At 42.0% G+C, this 19,213-nt stretch overlaps 1 protein-coding gene across 3 annotated transcripts in view; it reads left to right on the forward strand.

The window, feature by feature from the left end:
• Positions 1-17,547, forward strand: part of LOC121921867 (zinc finger protein 436-like) — a 29,873-nt gene extending 12,326 nt beyond the window's left edge. For all 3 annotated transcript variants that reach the window (XM_042450529.1, XM_042450527.1, XM_042450528.1), the window contains 5 exons: positions 2,058-2,184; positions 4,011-4,106; positions 5,613-5,768; positions 8,016-8,147; positions 11,881-17,547. In XM_042450529.1, coding sequence (XP_042306463.1) covers positions 2,058-2,184; positions 4,011-4,106; positions 5,613-5,768; positions 8,016-8,147; positions 11,881-13,031 — 1,662 coding nt within the window. In that variant the 3' untranslated portion in view covers positions 13,032-17,547. The remainder of the gene's footprint in view (positions 1-2,057; positions 2,185-4,010; positions 4,107-5,612; positions 5,769-8,015; positions 8,148-11,880) is intronic.
• The last annotated feature ends 1,666 nt before the right edge of the window (positions 17,548-19,213 follow it).

Below are 19,213 nucleotides of genomic sequence, written 5' to 3' on the forward strand. Positions count from 1 at the left end.
AAAAAAGGATTCATTTCTATTTACAAATACAAAAAAAGGCTATAGGTGCACAAAAATGTTTAAGCCAAATTATTCCATTTGGTGTTACACAGGTACAATGTGGGTAGAATTCAGAGACCTAGCCATGTTAGTCTGGAATATGGGTATGCCAAGGGATCTTGTAGCACATTTGGGACTAACTGAGCAAAAGAAATTGTAGCCTAAGCTTTTGTAGACTTGCTCTACTTCCACAGATGCATGGAGATACATTGTTGTTGTGGCACCAGAGCTCTCTGACAGAGAAGGGTAAATATTTAACAAAACTACAAACGCCACAGTTCCATAGTATTGAGTCATGGCAGTTAAAGTGTGTCATACTGCATTATTTCTGCAGTGCAGATGCGGCCTAACTGTTGGATGATAATCTCCCAGGTCCCTCTCCAATATTTAACCACTAGATCATACAGATTATCTAATCAGCTTTCTTTCACTTGAACATGAGGATATACTCTTCTAGTCTTTGAAAGGGAGTTTTATTCTGATGCATAGTTCATTTGCTAGAAGAGTGTAGAAGATGTTTTGGAAATGTAACTTTTCCCAGAGAGTGAGAAATAGTACACACAGCCCTCAAAGACATTGATACACATATGCTTTCCCCAGCTTTACTTCACTTTCTTAGAGATGAAATAGAGGATGATGAATATTTATAAAGTTTTGTCTATGAGCTGCCTTGGACCCCTGCGGGGAGAAAGGCAACATATAATGAAATTAAATGAAATAAAATAAATGTAGAGCATGGGTGGACAGTGGCAAGTGGCCAGTCCATGGGAACATGGATCCTCCTGCGGGCCACATACACACAAATAAATACTTTTCTATTGAATCCCTCTCAAAATGGCAGCAGGAATTGATGCTGTGTAGTTTCCTGTCATCATTTTGAGAGGGATTGCAGTAGAAAATGGAAGTAACTGTATTTTAGGATTGTATGGAGCTCAGTGGTATTTGTGGGGGGGTTGACATGTTGTTGTTATTATTATTAACTTATTATTATTATTATTATTATTATTATTAAAAACAAATATAAGTGCATACATATATACAATAATACCATACAATACAATTCATTACATCCATCCAGTTATTGCCATCTGTACTTTTTGCTAACAAAGATTCTTTCTCTTTATATAACCTCCTCTGGCAAGACTTGATGATTTTTAACATAAATTTGTTGTCACTGTTTCTATACATAAGATAGATTCCATCCTTGCATTTTAAGGTAATTTATCTGATTGTCCCTACCCAGGGTCACAGAGTGTGTGTGTGTGTGTGTGTGTGTGTGTGTGTGTGTGTGTGTGTATAACACACCCAATTCTCTTCCATGGCAGCATTCTCTGAAGATGCCAGCCACAGATGTCGGTGAAACATCAGGAATAAACTCTTCTAGAACAGGGCCACATAGCCCGAAAAACTATGGATGCCGGCCATGAAAGCCTTCGACTTTATATCTGATTGTCATTTATAGACTTTTTTTTTAAATCACCTTAATCCAGTGTTTCTCAAATAGTGGGGCGGGCCCCCCAGGGGGGGCGTGAGGCTCCGTAAAGGGGGGCGCGAAGTTCTGTTATGCAGAGGTGTACTTATAACAATTTTATAGACAAATGATACTATTTACAGTCGCGTGGGGGGGGCGCGAAATGTTTTCTTCTTCCTAGGGGGGGCATGACAGAAAATAATTGAGAAGCACTGCCTTAATCTGTAAGAATGACCATTTAGATCTTTTCCTATTCATCACTTACGTATTTTACAACTTGTTCCCAGTCATTAACAAAACTGGTAGTAGTTTCTCTTCTTAGTGGACAGGTCAACTTATCCACTTCTAGCCTATCTAGTTGTATTATGAGTTATGCATTTGGGAGAGTTCTGCATAGTTTAGGGGCAATAATTGTCCAAAAATGGTGCCAAAAAGGTGTAAATGGGAGAGGGATTGGGGGTCACAGGGCTGCACAATTTGCCCATCTGGTTTGGCGCTTGCCAGAGTCTATTTACGAGAATAAACATTTTGAGTTTCTTTCTTTCAGGGTCTGGTAACTTTTGAAGAAGTGGCTGTGCGTTTCTCTGAAGGAGAGTGGGGACTGCTGGATCCAGGCCAAAGAGCTCTCTACAGAGAAGTCATGGTGGAAAACTATGGAAATGTAGCCTCTTTAGGTAAGGATCTCTTACACCGCACTGGTAGGTGACTTGTTCTTTAACACTGGTTGACAGGAATTTGTCCCTATTGTCTTTGAGGGTAGCAGGCTAGTCCTAAGAGTGTGCAAGAAGCTGAGCAGCACACAGAGCTCCGCACATCGTGCTACTGCTTCTTGTCTCACAAGATGCACTGCCTGAAATATTTGTCTCTTTCTGTTGAGTCATTTGGCTGGCTTTGTTTTGTGTGTATGTTAACTGCCTTCAGGTCAACCTCAACGTATAGCGACCCTCTGAATGAGACATCTACAAGGTGTCCTATCCTCAACAGCCCTGTTTAGGTCTTGCAGACTCAGAGTTGTGGCTTCCTGGTGTGCATTTATCCGTTTATCTATTTATGCAGTTTTTCTCTTTTCCCAGCACCTACTGAATATACTAGTCTATAAGTTGAAAAATTTAAGCCCAAAAATGGGCTCCAAAATCCTAGGTAGCTGTATATATGGGTCAATATAGTAATACTTCTCTGTGAGTCTTGGGAAAGTTGTGGAGAAGGGAGGGAGGAGAGAGAGGAGAGAAATCGGAGCTCTGTGTCTCCCCTTTTTTTGCAAGTCATCAGCCTTGGGGAAGGTTGTGGGGAAGGGAGGGAAATTGGAGGTTTGTGTCCACATTTTGCATGCCCAGTCTGTGACCCTTGGGAGAGGTCCAGAGAGGGAGAAGGAGGGAGCAAAGTGGTGTTCCCCCCCTCCTCTGTTTAGATCCTTTGTTACATACCCCTGAGTTTGACCCTCAACTTATCCACAAATCATATCAAAATCCATGATTTTGCCCCCAAAACCTGCCCTTGGCTTATACGTGAGGTCGACTTATGCACAAGTATATATGATAAGGTAGGAAAAAAGGAAAAGAAAGGCACAGATACAGGATTGGCTTGACAACAGTAAATGTGGAAGGAATCTGGGAGTCTTAGCAGACTACAAGCTGAACATGAGTCAATAGTGTGATGCAGCAGCCAAGAAAGCCAATGTGGTTCTAGGCTGCATTAATCAATAATACTAATATTTATTTATACTCTGCTCTTCAGTCAAGACTATCAGAGTGGCTTACGATTAAATCGTGTCTAGATCGAGGAAAGTCATAGTGCCACTTTATTCTGCTTGGTCAGATCTCACTTGGAATATTGTGTCCATTTCTGGGCTCCACAATTCAAAAAGGAGGTTGACAAGCTGCAGTGTGTCCAGAGGAGGACCTCCAAAACGGTGAAAGATCTGAAACCCATGCTCTATAAGGAGCGGCTTAGGGATCTGGGCATGTTTAGCTTGGGGAAGAGCGGATTAAGAAGGGACATAATAGCCATGCTTAAGAAAGTGTGTCATATGGAAGAAGGAGCAGGTCCTTGATGGTCTTCTGGGGGGTTAATGTGGCCTCTACCACACAAAATGTGGACACAAGATGTCCATTCCTGCTTGGCATGAACAAGAACATCTCTTCACATTTGTCATTTTTCACATGAGGAAAACAACAATGGAGTACAGTAGGCCTAGTTGTGTTTTTTTTTAAAGTTTCAAATATAAAAAGAAAATTCCACACATTATTTTAAAGGGCTAGGTGATCCTAACCTTGTGTGTTGCTTCCTGGTTAAGTAACACTTGAACAGGGTTTCCATCACTCAGCATTCTGCATCACGAGTCTTATTTAAGTCTGGTTTGCTTTTTCCCCCTTTCTCATTTTGTTTGTTTGTTTGTTTCTGAAGAATTTAATATGTGTAACCTGAACAAGAGTTAGAAAGAATATGTTCCAACAGTTTTTTTTTTTAAATATATGTTTCTCTATTTCATTTCCTTCTTCAGAAAGACCTCCGGTACCTAAACCAGATCTCATTTCTTGGTTGGAAGAAAAAGAAGATATTTTCAATCAGAGCTCTGGAGCAAGAGTAAGATCATTAGGTAACAAACTTTGAATTCTTAAATGAAATGCCTTTCATTTTTTAAATCTGTTCTTGGAGAATTGTAGGGTTACTCAGAAGAGGTGGAGGTTTTTCCTTTTACAGTGCACTCACATTATATGTCTTATGTGGCTTCCAACATATGCTGGAAGCCGCAATGGAAGAAATGGTGCCGTGCGCCAGAAAGCGTAATGGCTGCCGTGCCGCTGTGAGCTTAACGCAGTATTTCCCTTATGCGAGGGGGTCCGGAACAGATCCCCCGTGTAAGGGAAGGGACTATTGTATAGTTTTTCTTGTCTGTGACTGAGTGACAACACAAATGACATTGTGAAGAAAAATCAAGTTTCTCAATATTTGTAGTAATCAGTGACAGAATATGAGACTGCTTGGTTCAAATTTGTATTTTCCTCATTCATCTTAATAAGCTAAGATATGAATGAGTGATCGCCCCCGTTATATCGCTGTGGCTCCTTTCTTTGACAGCTAGTGTAGTGTAGTGATTTGAGCATTGGATTGCAGCTCTGGAGACCAGAGTTTGAGTCCCCCCGCAGTCATGGAAACCCCCTGGGTGAACTTAGTCAAGTTACCTGTGAAGGTTCACCTTAGGGTTGCCATAAATTAGAAACGACTTGAAAGCACACAGCAACAGCAAACCTCTCTTTGGGAATTGTCAACCAAAATGGGGAACATATAATTAACTGTAGCTCACCTGTTCAAGGGCTGTTCCACACTGTAAAATTAAAGTGCTGTGATTTCACTTAAACTGTTCATCAGTGGTGGGAGTTATGTGGTCTTCCAAATACTGGTGGACTATGACTCTCAGAATGTCTCAGCATTGGCTATGCTAGTTAAAGTTGCTGGGAGTTGCAGCCCAACAACATCGGGAAGATTATATGATTTCCCCTATTGCCATTAAAGACAGTTTCTTGGTTCAGATGACATGAGATTCTATGGTTGATTAAGAGGTTTCCCAGTTGGATAGCTCAGAGTTGCTAATGTGTTGTTGTGTGCCTTCAAGTCATTTCTGGCTTATGGTGATTCAGTCTAAGGCAAACCAATCATGGGGTTTTGTTTGCAAGGTTTGTTCAGAAAGGGTTTGCCTTTGCCATTTTCTGAAGCTGAGAGAGTGTGACTTGCCCGTGGTCACCCAATGGGTTTCATGGCCAAGTGGGGGTTTGAAATCTGCTCTCCAGAGCTGTAGTCCAAAGCTCAAACCTTACTCTTTAGTTTCTGTGTTTGTAAGCTAAAGACTTGTTCCTATCTCAGTGTATTGAGACAAATCAGGCCATTATAAGTGGCCAGGCATCTTTAATAAGAAATTATATGAGAACATTTAAAAGAAGGGAGTGACTGAAACTGTGACTGTGTCTGTAAAGAAGGAAGAACAGGCATCCAGCAGATCTGTCACTTTGAGAAGCAACGTTTTCTGTGCCCTCCACTGAGTTTGTAAGTGTCGAAAACTGGTGCCCCTTTCCCCTTACATTTCTGTTGGGCTTAATTATTGCAGGTGATGCCTGGGAAAGTGAAAGCAATGAAGCTTCCATTGAGATATCATCCCAAGGAGATAAGGATGAGGAGGTGGAGAAGATTACAGGGGATCAAAGGGGAACAAAAGTGCAGGAGGAAAACCATTTAACAGAGATATGGCAAAAGAAACCTGAAGGTATCTACTTGGATAGTTTTGTTCTAACTCTCTATCAAATGTATCATTATCTTGATGGTGATGATGACAACTGGAACCTACCACAAAAATCTGTCTGTCTATTTATTACAGTTATATACCGCCTTTCTCCCACTGTGGGACCCAGGGTGGCTCACAAATAAAACAGAATTTCTATATATACTCAACTATAAGTCGACCCCATGTATAAGTGAAGGGCAAGTTTTGGGACCAAAATTATGGATTTTGCTATGACTTTTGGATAAGTCGAGGGCAAAACCTAGAGGCATATAGCAAAGGATCTAAAGGATGAAGCAAAGCAAAACAATGTCAAAGAACTTACAAAATTCCAGCAGACAACTCTTTGTGCTTACTCTTAAGGCTTGATGGATGAGAGAGTAAGGGGGGTCAGTGCTTCCAGGACCGATTATAATCTTGCTTTTCACCAAGGAATGATTCCATCTTTTAAATAAGAGTTAAGATACAATACTTACATTGACTTGTGACTGAGGTTTTTGGGGTCAAATTTTTGACCTAAATTTCTAGACTTATGAGTGTATACAGTAGCCAAAAACCTCACAATAAAGTTTATTGAAATCATACATTAAACAATATAAAACCATTTTAAAAACATACAAAGGTTAAAACTAGAGTACCCAGCCACTCGGTATAAGAAAGCTGCCTGTAAACTATTACTTGTTAAAAGCCTGCTTGAACAAGAAAGTCTGCTTGCTGGTGAAAGAAGAGCAGGAAGGGAACCAGCCTAGCCTCCTACAAAAGGGAGTTCTAGAGTGTGGGAGCAGCCGCCAAGAAGACCCTCTTTAGTCTCCCCACCAAGCACACCTGTGATGGTGGCGAGACCGAGAGAAAGCACTCCCTTGAGGATCTTAATGCTCTGACAGGTTTGTGTGGTTCACTCTGACATGTTCGCTACTATTTTAGGCTGCATCAATAGAAGTATAGTGTCTGGATCAAGAGAAGTAATAGTGCCACTGTATTCTGCTTTGGTCAGGCCCCACCTAGAATATTGTGTCCAGTTCTGGGCGCCACATTTCAGAAAGGACATTGAGAAACTGGAGCGTGTCCAAAGGAGGGCGACAAAAATGGTGAAGGGTCTGGAAACCATGCCCTATGAGGAACGACTTAGGGAGCTGGGGATGTTTAGCCTGGAGAAAAGAAGGTTAAGAGGTGATATGATCGCCCTGTTTAAATATTTGAAGGGATGTCATATTGAAGAGGGAGCAAGTTTGTTTTCTGCTGCTCCAGAGAACAGGACCCGGAACAATGGATGCAAGCTACAGGAAAAGAGATTCCACCTGAACATTAGGAGGAACTTCCTGACAGTAAGGGCTGTTCAACAGTGGAATGCACTCCCTCGGAGGGTGATAGAGTCTCCTTCCTTGGAGGTCTTTAAACAGAGGCTGGATGGCCATCTGTCAGGGATGCTTTGATTTGGATTTCCTGCATGGCAGGGGGTTGGACTGGATGGCCCTAGTGGTCTCTTCCAACTCTATGATTCTATGATTCTATGATTCTATCACTACCTCCTCTAAATCTCAGTCCAGAAAGTTATGAGGGTTCATTCCCTCCAGTCAAATAGGTAAAAGGTTTGGCTTCTGTTCTTTACATAATCATCACCAGGTTTATCCAGCTAACTAGACTAGAGGCTTTCTACTCTCTGCCTACAAAGAGCCAGTGACGTTTGCACTGAATTTTGAGTTTTCAATGTGTTATTTTCAAAATGGAGAATCAAGGTTTATTGCCTTTTCTTGCTTCTCCTGTCCCCAGAAAGTCTAGGGGTGCTTCAGGGTGAATTGTGATACTTAATGAGCCCAATTTAGAGTCTGTTAATCCTTCCCCAACATTACATTTTAAGAAAACTTGCACACAGCATGACTTTAAGATCAAGTAACATACATGCAATCCTTCCCCTGGAGTACAGGGGGAAAGGAGGCAGAATGGAATGGACTTTCTAGAAAAGGACTTGGCTAGCTGGCACACATATTAGAAAGCAATCCTGTTACAACATAAGGGTGGGGTGCAGCTTTTGGGTTTAGTACCACTTATTCACTGACATTTTAATGTCTGGTTTATCTGTTTTTATTGCTGTTTTTATTTTGTTCTGATATAGGTGACCTTGGGGAAATGTTTTGAAAAGTGAAATGTACATATTCAAGTATATAAAGTAAATAAAGCAAATGCAAGGAAGTTTCAGGATATTATTCCCTTTCTTTTTTCTTTTTCTCAAAGATACTGAACCTGTGAGAGTGATCAATGTAGAGAATGTAGAAGAAGAACAGAATCTTACATCAGGTGAAATGCTTGAAGCTTTACCTGGAGGATCCCAAGAGAACATTCCCTTCATAATGGAGACAGTAGAAAGTGAGTATCTTTGACCATCAGGACTCTCAGTAATTTCCAGTTTTACAGACATCACGGTCTCCCAGTCTTGCGCTCTGTGTTTCCTGGCCGGGAATCACTTCCTTTTCTGATTTGCACCTGTACTTTAAAATTTTCATGGCAAGGCCAGCTCTACCATTAGGTAGAATGAAATAGTTATCTTTGAGGGAAGCAGCAATAGCCCCCTAGCTGTATCTCTTGAACCCCTGGGCTTCCCTCTGTTGTGAAGATAGAGCTGTGCATGCCATTCAGCCTGTCTTACAGCCTCTAAACTATGCCTCCTGCCTTCAGGTGTGGTGGAAGGTTCTGCTATATTACCAAAGTTGAAGGAAAATTCACTTGCTTGTCTGCTCAGGTTCTGGAATGGGGGGTGGGACAACATCTTGTTCTTTGTCTCTGGCAGCAGAATATCGTGGACCATCCCTGTTTTTCATGAGACAATTCGGTCCTGCTATTTCCAGGTGCACAGTTGGTGGGGATGCAGGGAGGCAACTCGCAAGTTTTAAAAGACCTTAGCCCGAAACAGACTGGCTAAAAGGGCTGTCATCAGGCTGTGTCAAAGGTGTGGCATTTACACGATGCACACCCCAAACGTGGCCAGAAGCTGTGCTGAGCCCACTCTAATCTGAAAGAGCCGGGCCAAACAAGAGTGGAAAAAAATGATCCTTTTTGGTGGCTTGGTTCAGGACCACAGCAGTGGCCTGGATCAGGACTGGGCATACGCAGTTGCCAGGTTCCTGCAGTGATCGGGGCAGGAGGGGCCTCTGGCCATTCCTTTTGCCCCATCTGCTTGACCCCCAAGTTTAATCCCTCTTTGTTGTCTTTCTGCGAAGAGGCAGAGATCTTTTTATGCTAACAGGTCTTTAAAATTTCACACTGATTAGTTATACAGTACAATACAAAGCCTTTATTACAGTCAACAGAATTCCAGGCAATACAAAATATTAAAAACAACAACAACAAAACACAGAACAAAAAAAAACCACAACCAGTTTTAACACAACAATAGCATATTGAAAAATAAATTTACAATATCAGTACAAATATAATTAAAAATAAAAAGCTTCTAGCTCTTCATCTTGTTAATCAGTTAAGAACATAAGCAGGGCCTGTTATATGAAACAGATACTGCTCTTTCCTGTTATTCAGTGCACTGTAAAAATGAGCTGGGTCAGGTGAAGAAGTTTACTGTTAGTTACTAACACCAGTTATTGATTCTTGCTGTAATAGTTACTATAGCCCTGCGGGTCTTAAATTACTGAAAAACAGAATTTTACCACCTCTTCTGTAACCTTTTTATCAGTGTCTTTTAGTAAATATCTTGTATACCAGCCCTGAGATCTTCCCTGAAATTTATTTAATAAGGGTTTTATTAATCTCAATCTATCATCCCTGTAGAAAGTACATATAAGGAGGATATGTGATATGGATTCTACAGACCTTTCTGCACATAAATAAATAATAATAAAATTTTTTATTTATATCCCGCCCTTCTTAAAATCAGGGCGGCTTACAACAAGATTAAAATACAATCATATAAAACACAAAACCAAGAAGAGTTAAAAAACATATACAACAATCATGAAAACAAGCAAAAAGCCCCATAGCCCAACCTCTTGGCCACGGAAGAGGAGGGAGGCCCACAGGATTTTTATTCGGGGAATGCCTGTTGGAACAGGAAGGTTTTTAAGTCCTTCCTGAATTGGGCCAGGGTGGTGGACGAGCGGAGCTCAGTGGGCAGCGTATTCCAAAGGGCTGGGGCAGCCGTGGAGAATGTCCTCCGAGTGGTGGAGGCTAACCTAGCCCCAGGCACCTTTAGTAATTGCTGCCCAGACGTTCTGAGGGTGGGAGGCGGAATATATGGGGAGAGGCGGTCCTTTAGATAGCCTGGGCCCAAGCCATTTAGGGCTTTATAGGTAATTACCAACGCCTTATATTGAGCTCGGAAGCGAATGGGCAGCCAATGGAGGTCTTTTAAAACCGGTGTTATATGGCTGGTCCTGGGAGCACCAGTGACCAGCCGGGCTGCCATGTTCTGCACCATTTGCATCTTCCGAGTTTGATATAAGGGTTGCCCCATGTAGAGTACATTGCAGAAATCCAGTCTCGAAGTTACCAGAGCATGTACAACAGTTTCTAGGTCCCTCTGGGCCAGGTATGGGCGCAGCTGGCGAATCAGCCGAAGCTGATAACAGGTGCTCTTGACCGTCGCATTCACCTGAGCGATGGGCGCAGATGATCTTTATACTCAATATGTTTGAAACAACCTTCCAATACCGCAGATGGAAATACATTAAATCTCACTTTAGAAAATGCCAGGCGATATTTGGGAATTGTGAGATTTTTTAGGTAGTTTGCACCACCCTTTAGATTAAATTCCAGGCCTAAATTAATGGGAGAACAGGTTGTGTTGGCATTTGATAACGAATACTGGGTATCAATATCTCTAATCCTCTGTATGAGGATTTTTCTTGCTGTTGTCCAATTTAACGTACAAAGAAAACTATCTGAGAGGCCTCTTGGACTGCTCTGAGTGTTTGAGATATATATGAGTCCTTCCATAACAGGCTAACATAGCCTCTTTCTGGACCTGCAAAGATGAGCTTTAGCCCTTAATGCCCATTCCCATGCAGTACATTCCATCGATGTACATCTGGCTTCCAATCACAGAGCTGCTGATGACACACATTTTTGGACTCCAGATAAATTTCTAAGAAAAGTGGATAGAACCCATTCTACCTATGGGGAGGAGCCCAATATCCATACTGGGATGCCAAACATTAGTTGTACATTGCATGCAGCAGGTATAAATTGACCACTCTTGGTGTAGAAAAACTGGGATATTGCTTTGCTGCTATTACTTACAGACTGGACAATTGCAATACGATGGGATACCCATGAGCTGCCTGCTTGAAAGTTTATACCTAGATACTTAAAACATCTAACCTGTTTGATTTTATGGCCTGCTATTTCCCAATCATTTACAGTATGAGTCTTAGAGAAAATCATAATGTTGGATTTATTATTATTAATAGTTAGTTGGTTTTCTTCACAGTATCTCATAAATAGATGCACCCCTCTAGAGGTATGGATGTCCTTAGTTAGATTCCCTCGTAGCCCTGTTCTTACCTGTGTTGTTGTATTGCTATATAGGTTCATAATTAACCAAAGTAGTCTTTTATCAATTGTAGTGCTGAGCAATTTAGCCCAGAGCTTATTTCTGGGTATAGAATCAAAATCTATAAAAGCAACATGCAAGTTGGTATTTAGGGCATTTGAGTATTTTTCAGCCAAATGATTCAAAATTGCACAGTGGTCAACCGTTGGCTTTCCTTTTCTGAAACTTTGTTGTTCGTCCACAATAATCTTTTCTTCTTCTATCCAAATGATTAGTTTTGAAAGGAGCTTTAACTGTATTTCTTCTGTTGCTGTGTGTTTAATTGTTTAATTTTAACTGGCTTGTTTTTATACCATGTTGTAATTAAGCTGCTGTTTTTCAACCTGTATATTAAGATCATTTTAAGCACATTTTTGTGCAATGTTAGTGTGTGTGTATTTTAAACATGAAAATGGAGATAGCACAGGAAATGAGATGGCTCACACAGTGAGAGAGTGCACACCATACATTTGTTTTGTCTCTCTGAAACTGAGTCTTTATATCTCCTGTAGTTGTGTTGATTTCTTGTTATCTTTTTCTCTCTCCCTTTTCTACTAGGTGATAGCTGGGAGAGTGGGAGCGAGTGGGAACCATATGGTGCATTGTCAGAAGACACAGAGAATGAAGACATGGGACATAATTTTCGGAGTCAAGGAAGATCAGAGAGAAATGAGGAAGACCAAGCTGAAGACTGGAGAAATAAACCCAATTGCCAGGGCAGTGACTTCAGTGGTGTGCCAGTTCAGCAGAAAACATACAAAGGCAAGAGAAAGAATCAGTGCAAGGTTTGTGGGAAGAGCTTCACTCGTAAAGCAAGTCTTAAGGTACATCAGAGAATCCACACAGGAGAAAAGCCCTACAAATGCACAGTCTGCAGCAAAGGCTTTTGTGATAAAACAAGCTTTCTCAGACACCAGAGAATCCACACTGGGGAGAAACCATATAAATGTCCAGATTGTGGGAAGAGTTTTAACCGGACCACAAACCTTATCACACATCAGAAAACTCATGTGGAAACCAGAGAGAAAACATTTCATTGCACTAGCTGTACCAAGAGTTTTTACAACAAGTATAGTCTTAAAACACACTGGCGGAGTCATACTGGAGAGAAACCATACAAATGCTCCAGCTGTAGCAAGAGCTTCTGCGATAAATCAAACCTCGAAGCTCACTGGCGAGTGCACACAGGGGAGAGACCCTTTGAATGCACAGAATGTGGAAAGAGCTTCAGTGATCGCAGGACCCTCCTCAGACATCAGAGAATCCACACTGGGGAAAAGCCATACAGATGCACAGAATGTGGGAAGAGTTTCAATGATCTTGCAACCCTCCTCAGGCACCAAAAGATCCACACGGGGGAGAAGCCCTATAGATGCAATGAATGCGGGAAAAGCTTTAATCAGAGCTCACATCTCATCAGGCACCAGAACACACACGATGCCAAACGCCACAAGAGCAGCTTGCGGGGGGCAAAAGCGGCGGTTGGAACCAATATCTTTTTGGACATTGGAGGGTTTACGCAAGAGAGCTATTATGGTTACACTCACCCTACGGAGCCCTTTCACTGGCCGCTTACATCCTATGCATCCTCCACGGAGGCAGAAGGAGTGGGCTTGCCAAACTTGTGGACTATTGAGGAGACATCTGTTGGTGATCAAGCCATCCTAGTCATGAAAGAAATAACGGAGGACAGGACTTTAACACTATGAATGTTCAGGGCAGGGAGGTGTTTTCAGCTAGGCCCTTACTTGTTGGGTGTGTCATTGCCCAGTCAAAACAAGAAGCCATAACTACATTGAGACTCTCTTTGAAATGAGCAGGTTTCCAAGGATAGACGCCTTGACCTACAATCTGATACCAGGACTTGCCTCATCAGGAAAGAGGGCAAGAGTCTTTAGGAATGATGTTAGATGCAGTGACAGAAGGCAGAGGACTTCTCGTATGCTTCACACATCCACTCACTAACTCTTTGGTGTGTTATTATTGGGGAGAGAGGGAACAGGAATTCTCAAAAGTTAACGCTAGTATGCTTGCTTGTGGGTGGAAGAAAAAGAGACAAATGGGTAAAAATACTGATAGTCTAAATGGCTTTTGGTCAGAAGTTCAAAATCAGTTATTTTTGTTGATGGCTTCTAAAAACTGATCATAATCTCCTGTCCTCAGAGAAGATGGAAAGAAAAAGATTTCCCCAGCTAAATGAGTAGCATGGGAATTCTGTCTCGTGAAGACTAAGTGGCAGTCAAAGTGGTATAACTACCATTACCTTCCTCACCGTTCCGTTGTATTTAATAGTGTGTGTGTGGCAGGGTGAGGATTATTAGATACTGCTATCTCTCTTTCTAAATTGTTTGGACAGACATCAAAACCTAATGGGGTGTTTTTCAAGGGTTAGTTGTTTCTCATTTTTGGTAAATGAAGATATAAACTCTCACGTTTGCAAGTTTTCTATGCCAAGCATCTACAGGCAGGTGGGGGGGATGTCATCAAAAGAAAGGTTTGCTATTTTCTATTTTGTGCAAGACTAAAAGAAATGCATTTCAGAATCACAGTTTGGTAGGAGGGCACCTAGAACGATATACTGTAAGATTGTGTTAACAGAGTTTTTGACATGTAAGAAGAAAAACACAGGTCTAAAGAAGAAAACTAGCTGGACACATTTGGCTTTTTAAAATGCTAGTGTTGCAAGTAATTATTAATCATAATCATGTGGACTGGAAATGTCAAATGTATAAAAGGAACTTCAGATACTGTACTGAGATATGGCTAAAAGAACAGAAGGGAAGGTTATCATTAGAACAAACGGTCAAAATCTAAGTAAGTAGCAGTCACTCCCAAATGGAGAGCAGAGTCTGGATTCACTCTATTTAGATGGTTCCAGGAAATACCCTCCCGAGTTTGTGATTCATGGTGTAGGCTTGCGCTTTGGGATGTGTTGAACTAAAATTTCCACCATCCCCAGCCATCCCTGTCAGTGGTCATGAATGCAGGGAGTTGTAGTCCCAACAGAACTAGAGGGCACCAGTTTGGAAAAGACTGGCAGAGGCATTGTTGATGCATGATGCAAATGATTGTATTGTACCGGCATGTTTAGTTTCCGTTTTCCAACAAACTTATCCACAACTCAGCCAACAAAGGTTAAGATGTTACAAACCCATGTTATTTCAGTGGGTTTCTGTGCACTTAAGTGTGGCTGCTGAAAACCATTAAGATTTAGGCTATGAGTCTATGCAAAGTTACAAAAGAGTAAGCCTTATTTCTGAGTAAATCACATTACCAGTGTATTTGGATTCTGAAGAATCTTGGTCAGAGGTCAAGAAGACAATCCAGTCCAGTTTTTGTCTGTTCAGAGTCTGGTTGTACTGAGTTCAGTGGATTTCATTTTCAAATGCATAGAGCAGAATGGGAATTGTTGAAGCCATCTACATGTTGCACTACAGCTCCCAGCATCCCACGCCATTAGCTGTCCTGCCTAGGGCTGCTGGGAGCTAGAGTTCCAATAGTTCCCTAACAGAGACAGTGCTTTCTGCATGTGAGTTCCATATACAAGGACTTGTATAAAGGAAATGGTTGCTTCTACTATGTGAAATGTTCTAGAACAGTGATTCCCAAACTTTGGCCCTCCAGGTGTTTTGGTCTTCAGCTTCCAGAAGCCCTAACCAGCTAGGCCAGCAGTGAAGAAGTCTGGGAGCTGAAGTCTAAAACATCTGGAAGACCAAAGTTTGGGAACCACTGTTCTAGAAGGAATTGGGAGAAGCCCCCGCAAATTAAAAGAGGTGCTGCTTTGGCTATCAATAGCTTGGGAGAATTGTGGGTTGTGTTGGTTAAAAATATTATTGATTATTTAACACTAATGTATAGGATGAGGGACACAACACGTTTTCACTGAAGGGCACTAACATTTTATGTGAGACTTTGCTACCCACACTATATTTCCATCCTCTCAAGCTGCAGTCCTAAAATCAGAGCTTGGAAAGACTACCTTTTTGGACTGCAGTTCCTGGAATTGTCCAAACTGGCCGTGTGATGCTGGGAGCTGCAATCTAAAACCAAAATCCTATGGGGAACATACGTCCTTGTAAGTTAACTTGCATATGTGGGGAATTGCACAGTTGCATAACATGCATATCCAGTTGAGAGCACTTATGTTACTTAGGGGTTGTTCACATGGGTCAAAAGGCCTGTCTTACCCCTGTCCCCACATGGTCTACATTAGACAACGCAGGCCAAAACCCCTTGAGGATCTGACCTGATCCTGGGGTAATGTACCATTGCTTTTTGCAGAGTTTCTAAGAAACTGGCAGAGGCATTGTTGATGCATGATGCAAATGATTGTATTGTACCAGCATGTTTAATTTCCGTTTTCCAACAAACTTATCCACAATAAGATACTGCAAACCCATGTTATTTCAGTGGGTTTCTGTGCATTTAAGTGTGGCTGCTGAAAACCATTAAGATTTAGGCTGTGAATCTAGTGCAAAACCGGGTTGTTCAGACAGCCCCCTCCCCCAGTGCTCTTTACCTTGCTGGTGATCAATCCAACTGAGAAGCCCCCCAAGTTGCTGTGTCTGACAAGGAAACAGGGCACCTGGCCATATGGGTGCAGCCAGGCCACCCTGTTTTCACATTAGATGTGGTGACTGGAGGTTTTCACATTTGGTTCGAGGGCCAGCAAGGTAAGCAGTGGCGCATCAGTCCCAGATCCAGGGTTGCTGCAAGGATGGGTGTGTGTACACCCGCCCATCCCGTGCCAATCTAGAGACCAACCCAGCTGAGCACTGGGACCAGCATATGTTCGTCCTTGCCCATTTGCTCAGGCCCTGGGTAGCAGAGCCAGCAAAGTGTTTGATGCACAACAGAACTGATGTACATCTGGCACCAATGCGTATTGGGCACTCATGTTAGTGTCTCCTTACACATCTTTACAGTTCTTTTAGCACCTCTACAACTGGGTTAGGTAGACATAAAGTTACCTAATGTAACAGACCAGATAGAATTCCAGTGCCAAAAAATAACTTGTTGAGGCTCTGCCTTAAAAACAGAGCAGCTTTCCTCAACTGAACATCCTCTAGACTACAGTTCCTATGTTGGTTGGGGATGACGGAGGTTGTAGTCACACGTGCCTGCACAGTGCTGAATTGGGGAAAGATGTATCAGCAATTAAACCTTGTTAAATCCATTGGATTTAACTCCCCATTAAAATAGTTGTGCTGTTGCTGTGATGGAAACAGAGGAGAGATGGGAGTCATGGGACCTCCAGATGTTGGACTACACCTTCCAGCATTCTTTACCATTGTTTAAACTGCCTGGGATTGTGGAATTTAGCATAAATTCAACAAGCACTAGAGGGCCATAGCATTCCCTTTGTAGACCAGAGCAAGGATAATAGCAAGGAAAGAAAGCTATGTGGATGGATGGGTTGTTCCATGTCCAAAGGATTGTGATCAGCACAAATAGCAAAGTTACTTTTCCAATGCTTGAGCAAATGGGTATCTCTTCCCAAATTGTATCATCAGTTGGATTAAGCTTTTGAATACTGACACACTAAATTGTTAGCCCTTAACCAAATAAATGACAATAAAATTTACTATTCTGTATGGCCCTTTTAAGATACTATTGATGGTACTACGTTTGCCAGATTAATTTGGGTTGAAATGTCTCTTAGTAGGATGGGTTGGACTATTTGTGAATTCACGTCTTGAAAAATATCAGAGATATAAAAACATTTTTGTAGCAAACACTAGCATTAACCAGTTAATGTTAAAAATGATGGGGTAACAGAGTTGTTTTGTTTTTAAAAGGCAGTTGGTACAGTTTGAAATGGATTGTTGTGTGTCAGGCCTACACACTCACACATATTCAGTTTACAACAAAGTGTGTTAGAAAGGTACTGGTTGGTCACAAAAATTTCTGGAAAGTGTTTTAAATGATTGTGTCATTAACAATGCTTATGCTGGAAGTTTACAACCAACCGAAAGCTAAAAACCATCCTTTACTTGTAGAAGGATAGAAACAGAGAATTTGGTCATTTACCGGAGGCGCTTGAGTTGAGACTGACTAATAGAAAAATATTGCTCTGTATTCCCTATCGGCTAATTATTTACACAGCCAGTGGGCCCTTGGTATCTATTTGGGTTTGGTACCAGGACCCTTGGTGGGTATCAAAATCTGCAGATGCTCAAGTCCCATTAGATACAGTGGAGTAATAAAATGGTGTCTTTTATAAACTGGCAAAATAAAGGTTTGCTTTTTGGAGTATATATATATACCCACAGGATTCAACCATCCACAGCGTGAAAATATATGTATTTCATTTCACACCGTGGATGGTTGAATCTGTGGGTGCAGATTCTGTTGATATGGAGGGGCAGTTGTACTTAACTACCGTAAATAACCAGAATGTGTCCAAAGAAGGGCAACTAAAATAGTGAGAGGTTTGGAAACCATACCTTATGAGGAGAGACTTAGGAAGCTGGGTATGTTCAACCTGCAGAAGAGAAGGTTAAGAAGTGACATGATAGCCATGTTTAAATATCTGAGGATGGAGCATGCTTGATTTCTGCTCCTCCAGAGACTAGGGCCCAATTTAGATGGGCCTTTGCGTCGCCCCTGTCATGTGCTAGGGGTTGGCTGAGGATGCACCATCCATACTGGCCTCACCCCAGCACGTGATAGCGTAAAAATGGCGGCTCCCTGTTCACACGGGCGCCACCATTTTGACGCGCCAGATGCATAGTGTCCGTGCGTCCCATCGCACTTGCGACGTCACGAATGTGCCATTTGCGCACTCGGGCATCGCAAGCGTGACACAAAAAGAACCCACTTTTTGCGGGTTCTTTTTCCACCGCCAGGAAGCCTCGCTGTTTGGTAACAGGCTTCCTGCCAGCACAAATGGAGGCGGCAGCAGACCACCCTTTTGGGGCGGTCTGTATCCCACCTAGGACACAGAGAAATGGATGCAAGCTACAGGAAAAGGGATTCTACCTAAACATTAGTAGGAACTTCCTGACAGTGAGAACTGTTCAAGGGTGGAATACACTCCTTTGGAGTGTGATGGAGTCTCCTTCCTTAGAGGTCTTTAAAGAGAGGCTGGATGGCCATCTGTCAGCAGGGTGACTAGATATCCTCCTTTTCCAGGACATGTCCTACATTTGAACCCTCTGTCCAGAAGGCATTTCAAAATGTTCCATTTTGAGCATCACTAAAAGTTTATATGTACATTTATATTAGTGTTTTTAGCTTTTATTTGGTAGGTTCGACCATTTTTCTCAAATATCCTACATTTTGTGGTGCTTTGTCCTCCTTTGTGGTTAGGGCATCTGGTCACTTTGTCGCAGGTACTTGGATTGTGTCTTGCTGCATGGCAGAGGGTCGGACTGGATGACCCTTGGGGTCTTTTCCATTTCTAGGATTCTTCGAACTTCTCCTGGCCGAAACTTCCCACCAGACCTAACCGAATCATCATTCTTCCCATGTTCCTCCTCCTTTTCCCCATGCAACTGATGCTGGGAAAGTAGATTTGGGTTGGAATTACGATTATAGCAATAGCGTCACAATCGTGCATAAGCAGTGCTTATCAATATGAAACAATTACAGATGAATAACTGTTGGTAACTGTTTTGGATTAATGATCACTAATTAGCCATGATTGTGACACTGTTTTGTAGTTGTATATTCCTGCATGGCAGGGAGTTGGACTAGGTGGCCTTTGTGGTTCCTTCCAACTCTTAAGATTCAATGTTTTCTCGATTGTAAATCCCCATCGCACCTACTTTACTGAACATCACCTTCAGGGGTAAAAGGTGGACCGTATTGTTGGTGTTCGGAGCATATGTGAACAGCATTTTTGTCAAGCACGGACCAGGAGAAATTACTTTGTATACTTAAATAATTC

The sequence above is a fragment of the Sceloporus undulatus genome, chromosome 2 (assembly GCF_019175285.1).
Source record: "Sceloporus undulatus isolate JIND9_A2432 ecotype Alabama chromosome 2, SceUnd_v1.1, whole genome shotgun sequence".
Classification (NCBI taxonomy): Eukaryota; Metazoa; Chordata; class Lepidosauria; order Squamata; family Phrynosomatidae; genus Sceloporus; species Sceloporus undulatus.